Source organism: Arvicanthis niloticus, chromosome 13, assembly GCF_011762505.2.
Source record: "Arvicanthis niloticus isolate mArvNil1 chromosome 13, mArvNil1.pat.X, whole genome shotgun sequence".
NCBI lineage: Eukaryota > Metazoa > Chordata > Mammalia > Rodentia > Muridae > Arvicanthis > Arvicanthis niloticus.
In genome coordinates this window covers 19,674,494-19,697,705 of record NC_047670.1, presented here as the reverse complement: position 1 = coordinate 19,697,705, position 23,212 = coordinate 19,674,494, and the positions used below count along the sequence as shown (strand labels likewise).

At 35.9% G+C, this 23,212-nt stretch overlaps 1 protein-coding gene across 1 annotated transcript in view; it reads right to left on the bottom strand.

Annotated features, from left to right (window-relative positions):
* Zfpm2 (zinc finger protein, FOG family member 2) overlaps positions 1-23,212 on the bottom strand; it is a 425,491-nt gene that overhangs the window by 195,718 nt on the left and 206,561 nt on the right. Inside the window, exon 4 of the mRNA XM_034516530.2 lies at positions 21,182-21,300. Coding sequence (XP_034372421.2) covers positions 21,182-21,300 — 119 coding nt within the window. The remainder of the gene's footprint in view (positions 1-21,181; positions 21,301-23,212) is intronic.

The following is a 23,212-nucleotide window of genomic DNA, read 5'->3' as shown; positions in this document are numbered from 1 at the left end:
TTAGAGTGAACACCAACCAGAAGTGTAATTTAGAATTTTCCAATATTTGAAAGTAGTGTCCCTTTTCCATTATATAAAACTAAACTACAACACAGTTACTTGAAAAAAAAATATATATATATAACACTAAACAAAAATATTATTCATGTTATTTGATGAGATTTAAAAATATTCTAAGAATGTTACATTTGCTAGCTTCTCAGTGATATTTTAGAAATAGAAAATTAGAAAATTAGAAAATAGAAAATTTCCCTACATCTTTATGAATACAGAAATATACAAAAATTACATGTCATAATGTCTTCACTCCCATGGATGAAGAGAGCGATGATAGAACATAGGTAGGATCCAAGTTGTGATTATGATATAGGTGCTAGGAGGACTCTAGCCTCTCACCCCAGAGTTTTTTCTCCAAGCAGGTTCCATGTCAGGGCCTGTTCTCCAGCCATTGGGGAGCCTCTCTCATCTATAATTCATCGTCTTTGGTTCTGCTCACATTAGCACCTCCATCCCCCTCCTGTTGCTCCTCTCATAAAACCCAAGAAAAAGACCTTCAGAATTCAGTAATCTAAATGAATGAATGAATGAATGAATGAATGAATACATAATAAAATTTATTACCCTTTGCTAGCCTAGCTAAAGGAAGAGTGTGAACGAACGTGCTAGTCCAGTGACAGACTGCGGGGACCTATACAGAAGGGAGTCTTTCATAATTTCCCCCTAAATTTTCTGCTTTATGTCACCTGATATTTCCTATAAAGCGTTTTAAACTATTTGTTTTCATAAAGCTTGTTAGGTGTCTCGGGATCTACGCCTTCCACATACATGAGTTCCAATGAGCATGGATTAAAATGTAAAAGAATCCCATCTGTGGTGACCATAAATTGAATACTTTTGTCAAATTCCAAAACCAAAACAATAATAATTACTGACAAAACACTTATACTGTATTAGTATATAAGTAATCTACGCATCGCTCTAAAGTGTACAGTAGAAAGTGTATGCATTATATGTTCGATTACACTACTGTATCCATAGATAATGAATATCTACAGGCATTCATATCCTTAGAGGATCTTTAACCATTTTGCAAGACAGTGAAGAATGGTGAGATAAACAAGTGATACATATGACCAAAATATGCTGAAATTATATGCATATCTCAGGGGGTGAGAAAATGTCTAACACTGACTGAAAATTAAGTTCTGCATAAGAATGGGGGGGGTTTAGATTTTTTGAGGCCAAAGATGGCACATCACTGAATTCTTACTTTAGTTTTTCTACTTGATGCACAAATTTAAGAAACTCGATCCAGCTCTCTGCAAATTCCATAGTTTAAGTTTTCCAGATGTTTGCTAACCAAGGAAAAGGACATAATATGCAGTTATAGCATTTACAGTTTCGGGAAAATAGAAAGACACACAGAAGATAGAAAGCCATATACCAGTAACCTCAACATTTTGTTACATGCATAGTGTGTATTATAAAAGGATTTTCAACACTGGTACCATTGATATTTGAGCCGATACTATTCCTTGTTGTACAAAGCTGCCTCATACATCATAGGACGTTTATTGGTCATTCTAACCTCCACCAACTAGATGTTACTTACTGAGTGACATAACTATTGTCTTCCACCCCTCTCTCTAGTCCCTCATTTCACAGATGTGACAACCAAATTGTCTCCAGACATTGTGAAATACCCCTTGAGAGAAAAAAATTGCTCCTAATTGCAAACCACTGCATTAGTTACATTTTGATAATGAAGAACTATGAAAACAGTCTTTTGTTTGAAAATCATGATTTGCTTTCACCAGGTAGCACGCCAGTCTCATAGATAGCTAGATTCACATAGATATGGCTCCTAGAACCTGATTCTTTACTTTTGTGCATAAATCACTAGAAAGAAGCCTAGACTAGAAGAAGTTGCATGATCTCATGCAACAAATGGTCTCACATCAGCCTGCACGCTAACTTTGCTATTAAGCAAAAACAGACACATTTTCAAATATTGATTCCAACTAATGCCTGATCCTAACAGGCATGATCTTATCATGGCCCTGCTATAATAGAAGGAGTGTCAGAGTTAAACAGAGTGGGCTGGAGTAAGATCACAATCTTCCTCACAATGATGCGATGGTATCACAGAATGAGGATTGTACTCCTAGTAATTATCATTAATAGATCCTGGCTCTGCAAAGAGCAGACATGATGGGGTCTAAACAAAATTGAGGGAGATAAAATAAGGTTGGCCAGGACTATAGTTTAAGGTACCACGTGTTCTTGATATGCTCTTTCAAAGTTTTAAATACTGGCTTTTAAGTGGACAGAGAAGTACAGAATGGTATCGGTACAATAAAAATGGAAGAGGAAAACGTTCCTGTATTAAAGAGGTAGCCAGGTCACTCATCTTTTAACCCATTATATCCATATAGGTCACTTCTAATCTTCAATATAATTGGTATTTATAAAAGGTAAGTTCTAAAGGAGTTTAATGCATTTGTTAATTGTAGTTTGCCAGGCACCAACAGATATGTTAGTCACCATCACAAGAAACATGAAAGGTCTTTTTATAGTAAGTACTTTTTACAAGCTTCCATATATTCCCACAATACTTTGTAATTTATCTAATGTAGAAATGGCCCAAAGGGACTTTTCCAGATTTTACATTTCAGAAAGGCACTTTTCACTGAAACTATATGGCATAGCCATGTGCCCTAGGCGCCCCAAAGCTCTCAGTGAATATAAAAAAATATAAAAAAAGCATTTAAAACTTAATGATAATTCAATAGACACAATGTCATTAACACACTTCATCTATTAGAAGGTCTGTTTAATTCATTCTTGCTTATTAAAATTGTTATTTTTTATATTCCTGTAATAAGTGCACTCAAAATGATATCAGCGAACTTGGAATCATTAACAGACTACAAATTCTTCTCCTAAAAAGTTGTTTTGTGTGAGTTGGTCACTACTCATTTTTTTCATAGAATAATATACTTGAATTCTCACCATTACAGAATATTTAACAAAAAACACAAGAGAATTAGTTAATGGGCATGATCAATAAACACATGCATGGGATTATTACAAAAGGTCTTATAATTTTTATTCATTCTGTCCAAACTTTTTGAGGGAGAAAAAAATGCCAAATAATATTTTAGTTTGTGTTTCTCTTTCCCAATGAGTGATTAATTATAGTTGCTGAAATCTTTTGGATAACTACCAAGGATAAATGCATTGCTGAAATCAGTCCTATATACAGGCCCCTAAACACTAAAATTTGTTACTGTGATAAAGAAAAACAGAACTCAGCACCCTTGTATCTTGTCATAAATTTGCTCAATCATTGATTTTTACCTTATTCAAGTGCTTCTATCATCAAGGTCAAATACAATAAAAAATAAATTCAGTTGGATTTAAATATACCATCCTTTACCTATGGTCATTATGTGTACTCACAAGTCTGGGCTGCAAGAATTACTCTGGATTAGGGCATTTGCTTATTATGTACACCTTGGGCTCCACTGGCAGCAACATAAATACACAAGTACTCACATTTAAAATTATTTTTTCAGTGAATAATTTCATATTTAAATAATTGGTGGAAATTTACAAAGGCAGGATAAAATGTATCTCTTCACTGTTCAGTTTTCTCTTTGGACCCTCTATATTGCTTTTCTTTCATAATACATCAATATATAGCTATGTAGTAAAAAGCTAAGATGTTCACAGAGGCTAACAACAGTTGTTATCATCACATGTCCTCATATGTCTTGACATGGTTTATCATTAACTTTGACTGAAGAGCACAAGATATGTAGAGTCATATAAGATTAGATCCCAGTCTTTTAGAGTATGATCACAAATGGGTAGTGGAAGGTATAAGGGGCTTCTGGGTCACAAGAACCATTATACATTTATGTAAGTCCAATTGATGAATCTGGAAGAATGCAGGTGTGGTGCTGAACCTTCGTTGGAGTTAGCCATTGGCTTGGTTCAATGAAAGATGGAAATATTGAGAAGGCTACATCTGAATGTCTCCCAGCAAATATAACAATGCATTCAGCTCATTTTCTTTCCCGTTTCAATTGGGCAACAATGGATTAGACAAAGAAAGGAAACTACAATCTAAAAAGAAAATCGTCGGTTTGTGAAGTAGTACATGGAAAAACTGTTCTTTCATGTACTAAGGGGTTTTATGAAAAAAATTGCCACAGAGACTCTTCAGGCTGAGGTGGTTGCAAACAGGCTCATCGCTAGTCTTCATCTCTGTAACACACACCCACGATATGCTCTTTTCTTCAGCCTGCTAATCAGGGCAGTGGTACCTGATAGTGGATGATTGACTAAAGAAATCAAGATTGAACTTATTCCCTGAGGCATATTGTACCTTAGATCAAAGAGTGCACACATGGCATCCTGAGAGCGCAATCGCCCCTGCTTCCAGCTCTCAACTCTCTGACACAGGAACCAAAGACAATAATCTTTATAAATCAGTGATGCTGTCTCCAAAGAGGGAGTAAAAGACTGGGTTGATTCCCTTTGTTTTATTTTTATTTTTTTAAGTTTAAGGCTGCTTTTTACTTAATGACCTGATTTTCTATATTCCAGTTGCAGGGGCAAATTAAGAACAGCCACATTGAATGCTAAACACTTACAGCCAAGACATACTTTTTGAATAACAGTAAAATCTGACCTACAAATTTTTATTTGCTCTCAAAAGCAATGCAGGTTATCCTGAGAATATGACAATAATACCAATAAAAAATGGGCATTTTTTAAATCACAGTACTTTTTATACTTACATCATTCAAAATACCTTTTCCCCCCCTTCAGCTATTTCAGATGTCATTACATTTCATTTAACATGTAGTGAGAAGAAAATGCTGGAAGAGTAGCCTCCAGGTTCATAAATAAGAACAGAACACACAGAATAACTACACACTTGGTCCTCATTTAGGATCAGATTTTAATGGAATAATGAGCAGTATAAGTATTAATGGAAGCTACTAAGTGTTTTTAAGACTGGAAGAGTGAAAACGGTATTCTCTTTATCAGTTTGCTAGTATATACAACCGTATTCAAGGTACAGTATTCCCGCTAAAGCATTATAAAGAAACACAGCTCCAGGACAAGCAACTCTAGCGAGCAGCTTTTGCATATGGCAATTTGCTTTATCCCCATGCTGCATAATAGAAGGACCACTTTGTTGTCAACATAGCAGTGACATTGCTTGCTTTCCTTGTGAAGTAGCCATTGAATCTAATACCTTGCCACTTCATGTTCACTAGGGATTTTTCTCTTTCTTTCTTTTTCTTTCTTTCTTTTGTTTTCCTTTACTTTTCCTTTTGTTATTTAATTATATCTTCTCCAATTAGTCAACATGGCTTGTGCTGATTTGGAAATGAGTCACATCTGCAGAATGGAAGCAAATTACTCTAGAAACTTTTAAGTGTTCCTTGCATTATGAATACTCTGTATTGTCTGATGCTAAGTGAGAAAATCATCTCTGATTACAATGCATTTAAAGAAAAATTGTGGGAGAAACAATACAGTAAAATGAGGTAAAAGAAGATTAGATTGTAGTAATTGATTAGCTAAAATTTACTCTCCTCTTTCTCGTTTCCCCTGATTTTGTTCCCTTTGACTTTAAGATAAGTGCCTACAGGCTGGAAAAAGATAACTCTGAGAACTATCAGGAAGAGACACTAACTCGGTAGACGGCCTGCTCCTCCCGATGCTGTCACCAGCTGATACAGATGTGCTTCTCATTTCAAGGTCCCCAGCACGTCAGGGGACACAACAATCCCAGTGGGTACCCACTTGTGCTCTACAGCTTGAGTGATATTGAAGATCTGTAGTAAATTCCAAGCCCACTTTACATCACTAAGAGGACTAAAAACATTTTATTTTATTAGTCAAGTGAAAAATACTAAAGATGAGACTCTGACGGTCATGAACTGCTAGAGAGGAGTAATAAGAAGAAATGAAAATAGAAAATCAGCTATAGTTGACCTTCAACATCTACAGGAGATATGTTCAAGGAACCTCCATAGACACACAAATCCACATTTGCTTATGGACCTTAAATAAAATGGCACAGTGAATGAATGTAACCTGCACAAATACTTGCCCAACGGCTAAATTATTCGTGACACTTTCTTCAAAGAAAAATGTTATTTAAACAATTATGTAGTATTATTTAAGCAATAGTGACAAGAAAATGAAAAGCTTGGGCACATTCAGTACAGTTGCAATTTTTTTCCCAAATATTTATGATTCTCTGTCATTTGGATGTTGTAGTATATGGAAGTTATGTGTTCAACATGTGGAACATGAAAGAGGACTGTGTAATAGCATTCTTTGTTTTGTTTTCTTTGCAGTTTCTCACATTTTTTTCTCTTCACCAAATCTGTCACATTAATCTGAGTCTTTGGAAAATGCTCTAAGTTGTCATGACTATGACTACGAACAACCTTTTATGTTTTAGAGTTTGTGTATGTATGCACATGTACACATGCATATGAGTGTGTGTGTGTGTGTGTGTGTGTGTGTGTGTGTGTGTGTGTGTGTGGCCAGAAGAGGGGGTATGATTCTTTGTAGCGGAAGTTACAGATGTTTTTCAGATGCCCAGTGTGGTTGGGTACTGGCAACAAAACTTTATTCCTCCACAAAAACAGCAAGCTTTCTTAACAGCTGAATGATCTCTCTATCACCTATAAACACCTTTTTGTCCAACATGTTTATGTGTCTAATTTCTCTACATTTGCTTAAGCATACCTGTTAGTGCACATACTATATTTTATGATAACTTAGAAGTATTTTCTAGGTCTGTAATCTATAATAATCCAATTCTCAGAAAACCTATCAGAAATATTGCTGTTCATTTTATTGTTAAGTTGTGGCAGAAAATATTGAAATGTTTATATATTTTCAACAACTGAGGTATTTTTCTGAGACTATTTTATTTAAGAAAGAATAAAAACAGTAAAATACAATTATTAACATATTACATTTTACATGCTATCTTAAAAATATTCATTATGTATGTGTGTGCATGCTTTCATCCATGTGGTTCCTTTAAAGCAATAGATAAAACTGATGGATAGAATTCAGATATATTTAATAACCATACAAGACGTAATTCTGTTTGATGAGAATTCAGACCTCTGTGCCCCTACATTTCAGCAGAGTTCCTGACTTACAGGACATAATAAATACCAAGTCAAGCTTTCCTTTATGAGCCTTATCACAATTATCTAACATAGAGAAAAAGAATAGATTTTACTCATTTAACTGCTGGTCACTGCAGCAAGAAATGACTACAAAAATAATTATGAAAAAGGCACATAATAGTTTCACTCACCTATGATCTCACTACCAAAAATGATACAAGTAGCATAACATTGTGCATGCACAGAGAGTGAGGTTGGGGCTTGGGGTGAGGATGGGACAGTCAGGGAGGAGGGTGGTCAGGGAGGGGTAATTAGGTTGTTAGTATAGTCAGATCGATCTGTGTTCCTTTTACGCAGACCCTGGTGTAACCAATGGTGAAGGTTTAGTTAACACTCATTTTAATAGATCTTAAATAACTATGTTGAAGGAAACATAAGTAACTATATTAAGAATGCAGAGAATAAATATTATTGTTCATGCAGATCTATCCTTCTAGCACTTTCACAGGAAGAGAAAGTTGGGCTTTGGAAGGACAGCAGTGGATTTGTCTTTGCTTCTGCCTCTCTCTTGTTTTACAGACAGATGGCATTTTAACCAAAAAGAGTCTGAATCAATGGACGTAAAACTCATCAATGTCTATTTGAGTTGAAGCCAGAGAAGCTGTCCCTGGCAGCCTTAGCATAGGGCGTAATGGTTTTCACCCTCGCTTGACCACTGAGAACTTCAGGGTATATCACTCCATGACGTAACTGCCTATCACTTGTCCACCTGATGACAATTCTGATTGTCATCTTTTGCACCTTTACTTTTATTTATAAACCATATCTATAGCAGAGTGAATGCAAGGGAGTGATCCCAGTATCTGTATTTCTAAAGATGCTTGAAGATAAGAGCATGCTAATTTAATATCACTTTCCATTAATTTCTCCTAGAAATGCTGTTGTTACATTCTATAAAAAATACTGCTTTTGATGCTGGAGCATTATATGTGTATTTTTTCACTTCTTGTTATAAGGCTGGTTTCTTTTAGCTGGCCAGCAAACAGCCGCTCTCCCTGTAGAGCTCACTGGAATTCTCTAAACTGTATGAATTATTTTTGAAACATTTAATGTGTCCTTTTTAAATCTAGAGCAAAAAAAGTCTACATTTGTCCTCTTTCAAAAATCCCAATAAATAACAAAGGTACATTTAGGCTCCAAAAAAGATTAACTGAACCATATGGGTGTCCAAAAGCCTGCCAAAATGGAATCAGCATTATAAATGATAGCATCATATTTCATTTAGCTATAAAATGAGAATCTACAGTACATAAAACACACTGATCACTTATTCAGAGTCCATGATAGCAATGGCTAAAAAGTTTCTCTGCAGGTTAAAAGTGACCTCACGTGTCCCTGGATCCCTGGAAGAGGTGTGTGTGGAGAAAGAGAGAGAGAGAGAGAGAGAGAGAGAGAGAGAGAGAGAGAGAGAGAGAGGGGAGCAGGAGGAAGAGGGAGACAGACAGACACAGAGACAGAGAGTTCTATTTTTGTCATTTGGCCTAGATTAACTAATCAAAGATTATGTAGAAAATGACTTAAAACAGCACCTTGAACCTTGGCCCCTCTGACAGTCACAGAATTTTTACCATCAAAATATTTTATTAGAAAAGCTTCAAGAAGCAGCACAAGGTTTGGCTTGGAACACTTGGGATCCCATTAAAGGCCTCTGCTGTATTCCATTCCGTGTCTAGTCCAAAACAGCACACTCTACCCCCACAGAGTCTCTCTAAAGCCTTCCAGAATCCTCTTTTCCCTTATCACACTGATACAGACCGGCATCATCCTCAGAGCCTTCTGACAGGGGCTTCAACAATTGGGAGAAAGGGGGAGCACAGAATTGCTCATTGTTTCCTCAAAAAAAACCCTGCCACGGGGCGCAGATTAATGCCAAAAAATAGATGGCAGCAACCAAGGAGGAACATTTTTCAGAGTGCCTCCATGTGATTAATGAAGTAATAGCAGGAACCACTGTTTGACTTTCATCCGGTGCTTGCCCTCCTTAGCCCCTTCTCCTGGATATCAACAGATGGGGCACTGCATGTCTCTTCCCTTCAGTGGGTGTCAATGGGTGTCTTTCTCTTTTAAGTCCTAAAAGAATATAACACTTCAATATGAGTAAAACCCGCCCAGGTTCCTTTGTTGAAATGTTCAGAAAAAAAACAAAGCAAAACAAATTTCTTTGCCATTTCTGAACTTACAATGCAAATACTACCATTTTGTCATTGTTGTTATACCTAAAGAAGATTAATTCTGTATGCACTAAGGTTATGTCAATCATATTAGCTTACATTGAGGATATCACTGAATATCTTTAACTAGATCGTTATTCCACACGTGCCTGTGTTGCTCCAGGTTCCAAAGAAGTCCCCATACCTAGGACTTAAATCAGAGTAGTGGGGACTTGATTAGCTAATTCAGGCCAAATGACAAACACACACACCACACACACACACACACACACACACACAGAGAGAGAGAGAGAGAGAGAGAGAGAGAGAGAGAGAGAGAGAGAGAGAGAAAGAGAGAGAGAGAGAGCAGGTTGAGATGACAGATATAAAGAATGAAAGACAGATAGACAAAGAGATAGAGATGGAGAGACAGAGAGATAGAGACAAAGTCAGAGAGACAGAGAGAACGAACACAGGAGGGATTCCTGTCCAGATGCTTCTACATATAGAGTATTGATGAGCAAGTGCCCTATGTTTGACTTCTTAATCGACCTGTGAGGTGCCTCTGCTCTTTTGTTATGCTTTAGAAAGCATTTCTCAAGTTAGTGATTGGAGATATCTAACAACTGGAAAAACTAATTTACCTTGTAGAGCTTATTGTTGATGGAGATTTCTATTTTAAAATCTTATTTTTTTTTTTTTACTATTTATGTAATTTTAGAGCTCAGTACAGAAAAAGGCAAATATTGCCATCATGGTTCAGATAGGAACACGTGCTTTCTAAAGCATAACTTCCTGCTAAAAGAAAACCCAACAAAGTCAAGATAATTCAGAAGAGTGCTTTGGGCTTTTCTTGAGCTTGACTGTTCAACATTGTTCTTTATAATATTGCTTGTTTCTACCCTTGGATTTGCCTCGATTGTCTACTTAGATTCTGAATGTGATGAATACTTACTTCTTTCCTTTTCAAAGCTGTATATTGAAAGCCTCATATAAGTCACAGTAGCCAATTAATAAACTTGATGACCATGTGTTTACAAATTAATGTCAGTTCATACACATAGAAATGCTTTCATAGGATGAGAGATAAAGCTGCTGGCTAACTCTCTGCAGACAGAAGACAAAAGTGGAGAGGGCTGTGTGTACTTCCTGAAGAGTTAAGGGGATGAAGAATCAATTCTCTAGTCACAGCTATAATAAAAATTAATGCAGATTCATATCGCATTACAAGTTGTATAGATTTCAAAGTGACTAAATGCATTTAACTTTATATCATTTTAAAGAAACTGTATGATGTAACTCTGGTGTGATAACTCTATTTTATAAAGGATAAAACTGAGAGGGGATAGGATTACATCCAACTGGACACAACTTTGAGTAATAACAGGCAAGACTAGAATCGGGCTATTCTAACCTCATCATGACTCTAACCTCATCATGAGCTCTTTCCCATACATTCTGTCAAATGTTTGATGAATAACAGTATGTTAGAATATGCCTCTCAAATGATCAAAGATGATATGACCAAGAGAACTACTTTGGATTTCTAATTCCAATAACATTCTGTGTAAAATATGCTCTCTCTAAAGATTATATATATATATATATATATATATATATATATATATATATAAAAGATTTATAAAATCTTGTTTTTTTATATTTTAACTGTGTGTGCCACACACGTGCCAGTTCTTTTGTACACCAGAAGAGAATGCTGGATTTTCCAGAACTGGAGTTACACAGAGTTGTGAGCTGCTTCTGTTGGTGCTGGGAACTGAACTTGGACCCTCTGGAAGAGCAGGCAGTGTTCTGAAATACAGAACCACCTTCCCAACTCCTACATTTTAGCTCAGTTTGTTTTACCTGCAGAATTTATATCTAAAGAAAGGAGCTACTAACCACTTTCTATGGGAATATCATATTTACCTATATAAATAAGAACGAACTCTATTCCATTTTCAAAAGTGTTTTCAACAAAAAATGTTTGATTTTGGTTATGATACCTGTAAGACATAATCTCTTTTCTTCAGTTTAAATTAATTAAATTTTCTTTTGTGATGTCTTCTACTGCTCCTATTATTTGAAACTTCTTCTCTAGACAGAGGTCAAGTGAGTACTTATGCAAATTTCCTTCCATAGAAGACAGCCTCTGAGATGTCCAGAGATGCCTTCTTTTTAGTTGCAAGCTCTGGTTTAACTCACTCCCTTTTATTGTGGCTAGACCTAAGGAATAGACTTTAGCAAAATGATGAACTGTCTATCTTAAGGTTAGGTTACAAATGCCCTGAGCTTCTGCCTTGGACGCTTTCCTCGCTCTGTCATTTTTCTGCCCTTGTAAATGCAGCGGCAATGTTGTGAGTGGCCCTGTAGACATGCTCACGCACTAGCTCAGACACTGAATAAGAAGCCACTCCAGTGAGCTGGTAGCAAAATCCTCCACTAGTTGCACCTTCAAATGACACCAAGAACTGGACACTTGTCACCCTGATTGCAGGCTTGTAAGAGTCATCACGCCAGTGACACAGGGTAATCAGAAATAGTTTTGGAGAAAAAAAAGGATAAGAGAATTAAATACATAAACCACAGGTCTGAATCACATTCTTAGCTATTTTATTTAAGTTTTTATTATTTCTGAGTTTCCAATGGATGTTTAGTGAATTATGGGGTTATACAAGCAAACATACAAAACTATATATATATATATATATATATATATATATCTCATTAATAAACAGGATGACTATATATTAGAAGTAGTTAATTGATCTACTAATATAATGAAGTGACTCAGTCAATAAGCATCTTGAAACTAGGAAGAGTAAACTATTTTAATGTTATGTTTACTTTCAACCACTCCCACAGTCATGTGTTTAACTCTTACTTCCTCTAAATAAAGTGATATATAATGGCCCTCAGAATATAAAAAATATTAGAAATAATAAAGCACAATTGAGTTAATCTGGGCCAATAATTTTTGTGAGAAAAACTGAATTCAGTGAAAGTAAAAAATGTAAACTCAAAACTTAACTTAAAAACTTAGGGATAGTGGGATAAGGCAGCCGGAGAGGGCACAGCTAAGCTGATGGCCAGAGTTCATTCCACCAGAGGCACATGGCTGAGAACAGACTCCCCAAGATGGTTCTCCTGTTTCCTGACAAGTACTTCCATTGCACACATGTGGGCACAATAAATAAAATATAGTATGGAAAATACAAGGACATACAAAATTTTGAAAAAATGAAACGTTAACCTCCAAAACAGATTTTTATTTTTTTTGCAAATTTCTAAAAGTACTTGATTAAAATCTATGTTGCTTTTATCTTACTATAAGTGTACCGAAGATGTTTGTTTCTTGGACATCATGCCTTATCACCACAGTCTTTTACAGGAGTGGTGTGGACAGAGTCACAAACTCACCTGTGTCCGATAAGCTTTATATGGTAAAGGCATATATAGACAGTCCATACCAGTAGACAGACACAGCTAAACTGTAATACCTGGTTCAGGCTACCTTGGGATTTTCTAGTGGTTTGTTAGATAAAAACCAGAGCCTAATATGTTAAAAGATTTAGATGAAATTATTCTTGTAATAATATCAATTTTGAAACCTAACTAAAGGACTACAGAATGCTTTTCTATTTTCCTACAGGTGCCATCTTGAAATTGCTGAGCATATCATACTAAGATCACTGCTGAATCCTTGTGACTCAGGGGTACATTGATTGTCACCATTGCAGAAGACAGGTAAACGACCATTGCCAAACTGTTTTAAAATATGTAAAATGAAAATCCTTTCAAAACATGAAGTAGAAATATCTGCAAAAGCATTCTAGCTATACAAAGGGTAGAACACAGTTTTATCCAACGTTCCATATAAACATTCCTTAAAAGATCTCTTTACTTTTTGCTTCAAAATCCACATTTTTCGTAATCTACATTCTTTAATTTATGTCATGAAGGTAACAGAGTGTACTTTGCGAACCATTTCAACATGTGGAAAGATAAAAGTCTTTCTCTAGGTAGTCAGGACTTTGTAGATTTACCTCTTTACAATCCAGACCTACATAATGGTGACACTTGTGACATCTGTAATGAGAACATTCATCTGTGCAGCCCCAGTGCATGTAACAGAAGAAAGGTGCACATGACAGCTGCCAATGTAAGCCAGCCTCCAGCCTTCATTCCTCATGCCTGAACTCTAGGAGGCAGCTCTTGCTATCCACCACAGCCTCAGACATGTACTCCCAGTGCAGTCTCTTTGACCATATTGTCATGATGTGAACAGCTTATCCTTTGCGATATTCATAATCTCAACAGGAAAACACTAACATGCATCTCAGTGACCTTATGAGATTATCTTCAGTAAAAATTCTTCTTGGGTTTCAGAAAAATACAAGTAATTTTAAATGAAGAGGAAAAAGGAATTTTTGTAAGTATTGAGTCATGAATCATTCCATAAGCAAAAAAAAAAAAAAAAAAAAAAAAAAAAAAAAAAAAAAACCCATGTTAAAATTTCAGGTTATGAAGCCAGTTGCGTTGGTATATACTTATAACCCTAACATTAGGAAAACTGAAGCAGGAAGAATGTAAAGCAAGAATTTAAAAGTTAATTAGACCACATGATGAGTTTGAGCTTTGCCTGAACTATATGAGGTAGTGTGTGTGTCTGTGTGTGTGCATGTAAAACCACAAACTATGAATAAATAATGAGGAATTGTGTCAATGGATTCTCATATTTCAAAATCCTCATTCCAAACTTGCAGAACTTGGAAAGACTATCACCAGAAGAAAATCGTGTCAAAAGGAAATAAAGGTATACACAGAGTTCAGGTACATATAAAAACTGTATTTCGAAGACAGGTGACAGTTATCAGAGAGGGCACAATTTGTGCTTCTAGTCTGAGGTTACTGCCTCTGAAAACAATCCAATTCCACTTGTTGTCAACATCAGAATGGTGCCTTCATCATACAGAACTGGTTCTTCCATAACTAGACATATGATTAATCTAGCTTTATACAGAATTCTAAAATGATTCTTCGATATTTTCATTTCTTACTTTCAGACATATATTTTATAGACTATCTTTAATTTCTGGGACTTCTATATCCCTTTTCTCTTTTAATCATTTTGCATTTTTTCTCTTAAAAACAAACCAAACCAAAAAAAAAAAAAAAAAAAACAAAAAAAACAAAACCCTGCTTTCATTCTAGTTTGGAAATATTATTGGAAAATTACCCAAGGCTCTGACACATTAATTGTCCTCCTTCATGTCTTCCTGGGAAGCTTCCCTGTCCATCCAGTTTCCATTATTCCCTGCATAGCAGACACAGAGAGGGAAGCCAGGATCTTGCCCTCCCTACGAGACAAACCTATAACCTCCATCAATAATGTATTTCGCCAATGGTTCCCAAGAGGAAAAGGGTACAATTAAAAAGGTCACAAGTCAGTGCTCTAATAGAACCTAAGGGCACCCTTGAATGAAACTGGCTCAAGCCCAATTAGTGGAATCAGTACATTTGTCTTCTCTTGGAACAACCCTGCTCTTATGGTTCCCATCAATTTGGTATAAATCTGACTGATCTTATCCAAGAAGTTAATAGAAAATGGCTCACAGTGGGAGACTGCCACCTCAGTTTCCAAGCAGAGACAGATGGAATTTCCCAGATGGTTTGTCACTGGAAAGTGAGAATGCTGGATGTGACTTCACAGAGAGCATGGTGGAACAGAACACCTTCTTGGCCTGTACCCATGTCATAGTGAGGGATAAGACTGATTCAGTTGTAAATAGATCTTAATTGCCTCCGTGGCACGGCAGCTCCTCCCTCCCATCTCAATGGGTGGAAGTTCATCTACATCTCAGGAAGTCATCAGGAGCATATTTCACTAGTGTTTGCAAAGTTAAGAAACAGGTGTAGTTGCCCTGTTCCAGTGAAACTTCGTGGAAAGAAGATCTACACAAGTAAAATTGGCAAAAGAGTGCATCTACTGTGGCAATGACTGCTAAGTTGGGCAGATAAGGCAGCCCAATGTAGAAATAAAGAAATAAAGGCACATGTAGAAATAAATGGATGTACTAGTCCTGAATAAGAAGGGATCATGATGCCCTGATTCTAAGAAAAAAGAAGAAAGGATCTCTTATTTAAAGCTTTTTTCCCCCCTATATCTAAGCTGGCCATTGGCAGTACAAGGACATAAAGATAAAAAACTAGATAAAGAGCTTGGTGATAGAGCAAATAAACAATGTGGCAGGACCCTAATCCCAGCAAAGAGAGAGCAAAGTGGAAATCCTCAGAAGAGGTTATCTATTCCAGAGTGAAGAATTCAGGGAAAGTTTACATCAGATGCAACCTTGAACAGAGCAAGGAAATTACTTCAGTGAAGAAGAATGGAAGGAGAGGAAACAAAGGATTTCAACCTTGTTAAGAAAGAACAGCCAGATGCTTAGGTAGGGGAGGATACAGTATCTGCCCCACCAGGAGCCCTGAGGCAGTTTACAGGATTGGAAGTCTCTGTTGGAAAAACAGTCAACATGGTAAAGCTAAAAACCACGAAAGCCTGCTTAGGCTTTACCTGTTTAGTTTTCTTTGTGCACCTTAAGATTTGAAGCATAGATGTAAGGGATCCTGTGATTCAGGGCTTACTGTAGTCTAGGTTTTAAAAGACGAGAAAGACAGAAGGCAGAAAGAGTGACTGAAAGGACAATGTGATAAACCAGAGGCATGTGAGGGAGGTAGAAGCTAAAGCGTTGTCATAAATAAGGTCAGGAAGAAAGGGATGGGAATGAGGACAGAGGATGCAAAAAGAACACTGGAAATGGAGAACTGGCTCTAACGTGGAGGACAGGATGGGGTGTGGTTCCCGATACGAAATAAAAAGGAGAGGAATAGGCTACTGTGAGTGAGCAAGCATTTGGGATTCCAGAAAAGGAGCAATGCAAAAAAAGATGAAGGAAGGAACTCCCTCGTAGAGACAGAGAGGGGGCTGTAAGGATAGGATCAGAGGTGACTGAAGGCTGGAATCCAGGAAGAGGGGCAGGTAAACTATCTACAAAGACAGAACTACACATGGCTCATGACTATTGAATCGAAGGGATTTAGTGGGGAAGGCTAGTAGGAAAGGCACATCAAGTAGTGGAGGTATGCTGTCTTCAAGAACGCTCAAAAAGCTAAGGTTACAGATTTTTGTTTAAATGTCATTTGTAAATTAGTAGCTGAAGCTTTACAAGTGGCTACGCTCGCTCCCTGAGGCACTGGGAACAGAGGCAGAGGGGAAGAAAGGCCAGAAGTGTTTTGGGAAACATGCACAGTTAAATTAAAAAGAACCAAGGCTCCAAGAGAAGCAGGGATGTATAGCCATACTGAGCTCTGATACAAATGAATAGTAAAAAGGAAGCTATCATTCACAATGTCAACATCAGTCCCTTAACCCCAAAAAAAGCATTTATTGAATGCTTATTATGTGCTGATGGTAGAGGTCCAAAAGGAATAATAAAGAGTCAACAAATCTCAGTTCTCTAGATCAAAACTTTAATTGAATACTGCTTATAAATTTGGTCTGCTATCTCTTTTTAGATTTATTGATTTTATTACATATGTGTATATGCGTTTTTGCATGTATATGTGTCTGTATACCATGTGGGTGCCTAGTGCTCACAGCAGTCAGAAGATGGTGTTGTGTCTCTTGGGACTGCAGCTCCATACTGTTGTCAGCCCCCATGTGGGTGCTAGGAACTAAACACAGGTCCGTTGCAAGGGCAGTAAGCATTCTTAACCTCTGAGGTGACTCTCCATCCACCCTTAATCACTTTATCTTAAAGGATGTCTGTGTATAGCTTTTCCAAAAGCTTACTCTGAGAGTGACTCAAGGGGAAGTTACCTCAGAAAAACTCCATCAGAAATGTGTAAAGCATGGCAGGATGAGAAAAAAGGCCCCTAAAAGACGCATTGTTAAACTGAATGGAGACCAATTTTATTGACAAATTTTAGAGAACAGTGTGGATGAGAGCTCACAGTCCATAGAGAAATGAGAAACATGTTTTTTTTTTTTCCAGTCAACTTGTGTTTATTACTTTTTAAACCTGTCATTCAGAACATGAAATCTCTAAGAATTTCAGTTTGCCTTGTCTGAGTGGAACTTGCTACTGGGCTGCAGAGTGTCCACAAATAGATACAAACTAGAAAACAAAACCAACACAGGTGTTTCCAGTAAGCAACCACTTTAGCTACATCAATTCCTGGAGAGATCCAGGAATGGATATGTTTACAACAGTGTATGATAGTATGAAACTGGAGAATGCTAGCAAGGAATATGGTCAAAAGTCAATGTCAGGAAAGAGATGGAACTAGAAGAGAAGGAACAGAGGCATCTGCCAAATGGGGTCATAATGGCATGGGTCAAGAATTGCTAATTTATTTCTGTACCAAATTTCTATGATAATGACTACTGTGAAACTTTTATGAAATTTAATGTAAGCATGGTTTTATTATTAGGTCAATACCAGGAACCCTTCAAATATGCATTGCCTGTTTGAAGAATTTAATGTCACAAATGAAAACCAAACAATTTTCTATTCTGATTGAGCAGAATGAAATGAGATTTTCTATCAATTTTCATTTTTTAATTCTTCAGGCCATGATGAGTTTAATATTATATGGCAATATGGGGCTTTGTATATGTGTTCTATTTAATTAAGGGTGTACAGAGCATCATTCCAGAAGTTGGCTGAATCCACTCAAATAGCTAGCTGCGGAGAGTGGATGCATTCACAAGCAAGATAGTGCAAATGCCACTGAAATTCTAGACATCCCACCTTTTAAATTAGCATTGGTCATTGATGATATTAGTTACTGCCATGTACTAATATTGATGAGAGATTTAGCTTATCACAAAGATCATTGTACTTGGAAGGATATAAAAATTATCAAAGGCATAATATACACATACTTTCCCTCTTCAGGGGAGATATTAGTCGGACTTTAAAGTGATTTAAAAGACTACTCTGCTGCTACTCCTTTATATTCTCAATCAATAGAGTCATAAGATTTTCAATAGCACCAATATAAGAAACTACAACCACACTGTATGTTACTGAGCAAGTGATGTGGAAGTGTTGGGATGCTAAGCATCTCCTGAGCGGCATAATGTCACAAACCAAAACTCTCAGAAGGGGCACAATGTCACAAACCAGAGAGGAAACTCTCAAGATGTCATAGACTTCTGAAACTCTGAGATTGTTAATTTTATATGTTAACTCAGAGGATGTTTTAAACTAGAATTGATATTTAAATTAACAAACTCTGAACAAAGGAAATAACACCCCATAATACAGATAGGTTACATTCAATAACTTGACAGTCTAAATATAACAAGTAGATTGACTACTCCAGGCACAGAGAAACATCAGTCTTTGGATCCCAACTGTACCAAAGACTCTTCTGGATATCAGTTTAGCAACCGACAATAACAATTTTGGGCTTACAAAGCCCCCTTCTTGCCTGACCCAAATCCTTATAACAAATGTCTATACTCAGACACAAACTATTCTGTTTATATGCAGAATCATAATCACTTGGCAAAGAGTTAAATCTAAGCATGTAATGTCTTCAAACACCACAGTGTTACATATTTAGTTTGGGGCAGGCTCTGTGAAGCTCTTAATGTATTGTATTGCAATAGATCCATTTGTATAGGTGACAGGTAAGCACCAGGAGAGAATATGTGCTGATAATTCATGATAGCTTCTTCAGTCTCACAAAACACTTAAAAGCCAATTAGTATTATTTCTACATTACAGACAAAATTTCTGAGATTGCAACTTGGGTTTTAATATTAAATGATTTCTCAGAAACTAATGGTTTAACTTACTGAAGTGTACATCTTTCCCTCTGCAATACTTTATTACAAAGATAAGTACTGTTTCCTCTCATGTAAAGTATACCTGCCCCAATACGTGCATTTACAGTGCTGTTGCTGCTATTATCAAACTTTTACAGCATGAAGCATCTACCAAGATAAGAAGCTATTGGTAAGAGAAATATATTTATATATTCAGTCCTTTATATTATTCCAAGAATAACCTCTTGTCTAATCAGTTTTTGTGTTTTTTTTCCTATACAGAGGTGTATGTTTCCTGGAATATCCTATATACATACAAATGCCTGGTTTGGATAGGCTTACCACAGAAGGTAGAATATTATTAATGCACTTCAAGATGGAGACTTGAAAGATATAAAAAGGATTTGACATCTGGCATGGTGACGCAATTAATTACTGTGTTAGATTAATTAGTGTGCTGAATCTTCTGAGCCAACATCGTGGGTATTAGGAGAGTAACATTACATTGGTTGGCAAACAAGTAGTGTAAACGACTGCTCTAATTCAAATTTGATTCAAAGTTATGAAATGAAGGGTTAGTAAGCTATATTTGATAAGGAAAAAATTATCTTCATGTTACAAAAGCATATTGAAGTACCGTCCAAATTCTAAAGATGCAATAAAATTGCATGAATATTTGACTAATTACAAACTGTTAAGTGATCTAAGTACCATAACCAACATTTTGTCCAAGGTGAAGCAAACAAAATTTTCTTTTACTTTTAAATCATGCTCAAAATATTCTATAAATATTCTACAAAGAGGCAGCATGGGAAGACTTAGACATTCTTAAAAATTAAAAACAAACAAAAATTTCTGGAATCAATAGCCAGAAATTTTGTCTTCTAAGCTACAAAAGCCAAAACTGAAATACAGACTTATTAGGATGGGTAAATGAACTAATCAATCCTCAAATTTATATGTTCTATCTAAGTAAGAATTTACTATGGACTGGTACTCGCTAAGCAATGATCAGCAAGCCAATGCAGTAGGACAGGTTACATATAATGACATAAATTGGATTCCATTCTGGAAGAGAAAATTTTTTTCAACGGAAAATATTTAAATATTTTATTAACACTTCAGTAAAATATCTAAATTTTATAATTAAAAAGGTATTGCTTATAAATAATTAGAGATTTAGACTCTTAAAAGCATAAACTGAATTAGTAAGTCATTTCTGTAGAAAATTATTAGCAACAGCTGATCTAATACCACCGAAGACTTGTTTGCCTTACATAGTTGCAAAAATATTAAACCCTTTGAATATAAACTTCATTGTTTAAAAATATTCAATATGACCATCATAGCTTTCAGAATAATTAAATTTGTTAAAGCTACAACATGTTTTCCTATAGGAAGGAATAAACAGTTACACCTTCACAAATAGATTTATTTCTCATATATCACAATTCGGCAGATGGTAAAATGTCAGGAAACTACTATCCTGTATGAATGTGTATGAAAAGTTTGTGTGTGTGTGTGTGTGTGTGATCTCAGAACTTTTATAAAAATGTGAACATAATTTATAATTCTGGTCATGGGCCCTTGCTCTTATAGTTACAGGCAGTATTATGGAAGGATAGCAAAACTACTTACTTCTTATTCTTTATGTAGACCTACAATTTGTGTCTTCTAAAAAAAAAAAAGATCAATGCTCATAATATTGAGTGTGAACAGACTCAGTCTGGCTAAGCAGATACAGCAGGGAGTTGATAAGTTAACTCACTCGTCAACCATTTGTTTCCTTTGGGACTATCCATTGTAGTAATCAGAGACAAACCACTGGAAAATGTTTTGGAATCCATAAAAGCAACAAAAATACAAACCATTTCTTCCTGAAATTTAACTGGGAAGCAAACAGAGATAAAGATTGGCAAGTAAGAGTGATCAAACATCTTAGAAGGTCCACATACCAAGGAATTATTGTTCAAATCCATCTTCCCAGCAAAAGGGCCCCAGGTTGTTCCCACTGGAAGCTGCTGCCGACTCTGAATCTTTCTTTCCCCATCTCTTTGAAAGACTTCAAGCTCTCCTGCAGATGTGAGAATACAAGTGATTAGAACTCTTACATACACATCCTAACAATAGCATCTGTTCTGCATTTGCTGTCCACATTCAATGTTTTCAGAATTCAAATAAAAAGAATTAATTACACTTCTTTGAGAAACAACTGTCCTTCAAAGATCGCATGTTTTTATAATGCATTCAAACTCAGTCCAGTTTCTTTTCTGCACTTTCCACACTCAGCATCCACTGAGGTCATTCATAAAAGCAACATTTTCTTAAAAAAACAAAACAAAACACTGATCTAATGCCAAAACAGGAAAAAGACCTTGGAGAATAAATGATTAGTAAAATTCTTGCATCTATTCAAAACATTTGAAGAACAATTATCTGGAGAGTTTCTGATAGCAGTAGGCAATCTTCTGAAATTATTAATAGTTTCAACAGATAAAATAAGTACATATGCAACAAAAAATGGTGCTTCTACTTCTCTCATAAAAACTGTTTTGGTTCTCTCTCTCTCTCTCTCTCTCTCTCTCTCTCTCCAAGACTATATTCTTTCTACACCAGAAAAACATTTTGAAATCACTAAAGAAAATAAATAAATAAATAAATAAATAAATAAATAAATAAATTGTTATTTGGTAAATTACTATAAAATGTATATAAAATTAAAATGGCTTAAACATAGTTTCAGATGAATAGGAAGTCTCAATACAAAATTAGTGATTCAATCAATATTTTTACCCTTCAAGTACAATCATGTCATATGACAATCCCAGTCTTTTGACATTTTATAATACTATGTCATTGGTAGAGTTTACTCTCTCGTGTTGGCATTTGCTCTTGGCCTGTTCAACAGCATACTAAAAATGAGGGATTATTAAATAAAGAGAACTCCAGATAGAAAGCCATGCAGATTAGGAAACGGAAGAAATCAAAGTGTAACTCAGTACCCTCCATGGTAATAGTCTCTAGTTGCCACACATATGAGTGGGGAACATGATATGCAGGATAGTTTCCATCTTCAGGTTTTGAAAAGCAACCCCATCAAACTGAGCTCAGTGATATTGCTTGCCTAGTTTTTTTATATTTGCATCACTCTCTTTATAGATATCAGTATCATCTTTTGTGTTTTTATCATTGCCATTTCCTAAATCATAATAAAAGCCTACAAACCTTCTCTATACTAAAATATAGCACAATGATTAAAATGTTTCCACTATGAAATATAAATCCATCTGTGTCTCCAAAAGAAAGCTGAGAATACTTTCACATTCTATCCTCAGGGGATTGTATGTACATGGCCCCTTCTCCTCATACCCTCCTCTGGGCTACTGCTTTCAGAATGAAAGAACTCATCACATCAAGGTAGATAGATATCCCTCAGTACATTTCATGAGAGCAGAGCAGAACCAAGAATGATCTGCAGTAGGGAAAATGAATCCAAGCTTCAAAGACAGTTTTATAAAAGAACACCTTGATGGCAAATAACATTAGAGCCTACACGGTAAACTCTGGAGCTGATTCAGAAGATGGATATGTAATAGTATTTTTTGGCATGTGGAATGATAGACCCACTTCTGAGATTTTCCTCTGAAAGAATTTTAAACGCTTGTACAATACTTTTTGACTAATACATTGGAATCAGCAGCTTACCCTGGGAAATTTGTCAAAGACAAAGCAAACCTAGCAACCTGTTTTCAAGGTGAGGACTTCACCAATTGAGTCATGCCCAGGGGCTGCTCTAGTAATCTAGTTTAATGTCAAAACATGTGCAGAAAATGTCTCGCAATTTATGCATATCAATTTGTTTAAACCTTTAAGGATAGTTTTCATATTTACAGATATTAGAAAATATCTAAGTTTTTTTTCAGTTAAGAATTCTAAGAAAATTTCAACTGTTAACATTTAAATAATGCCTTCATCTAAATACTAAG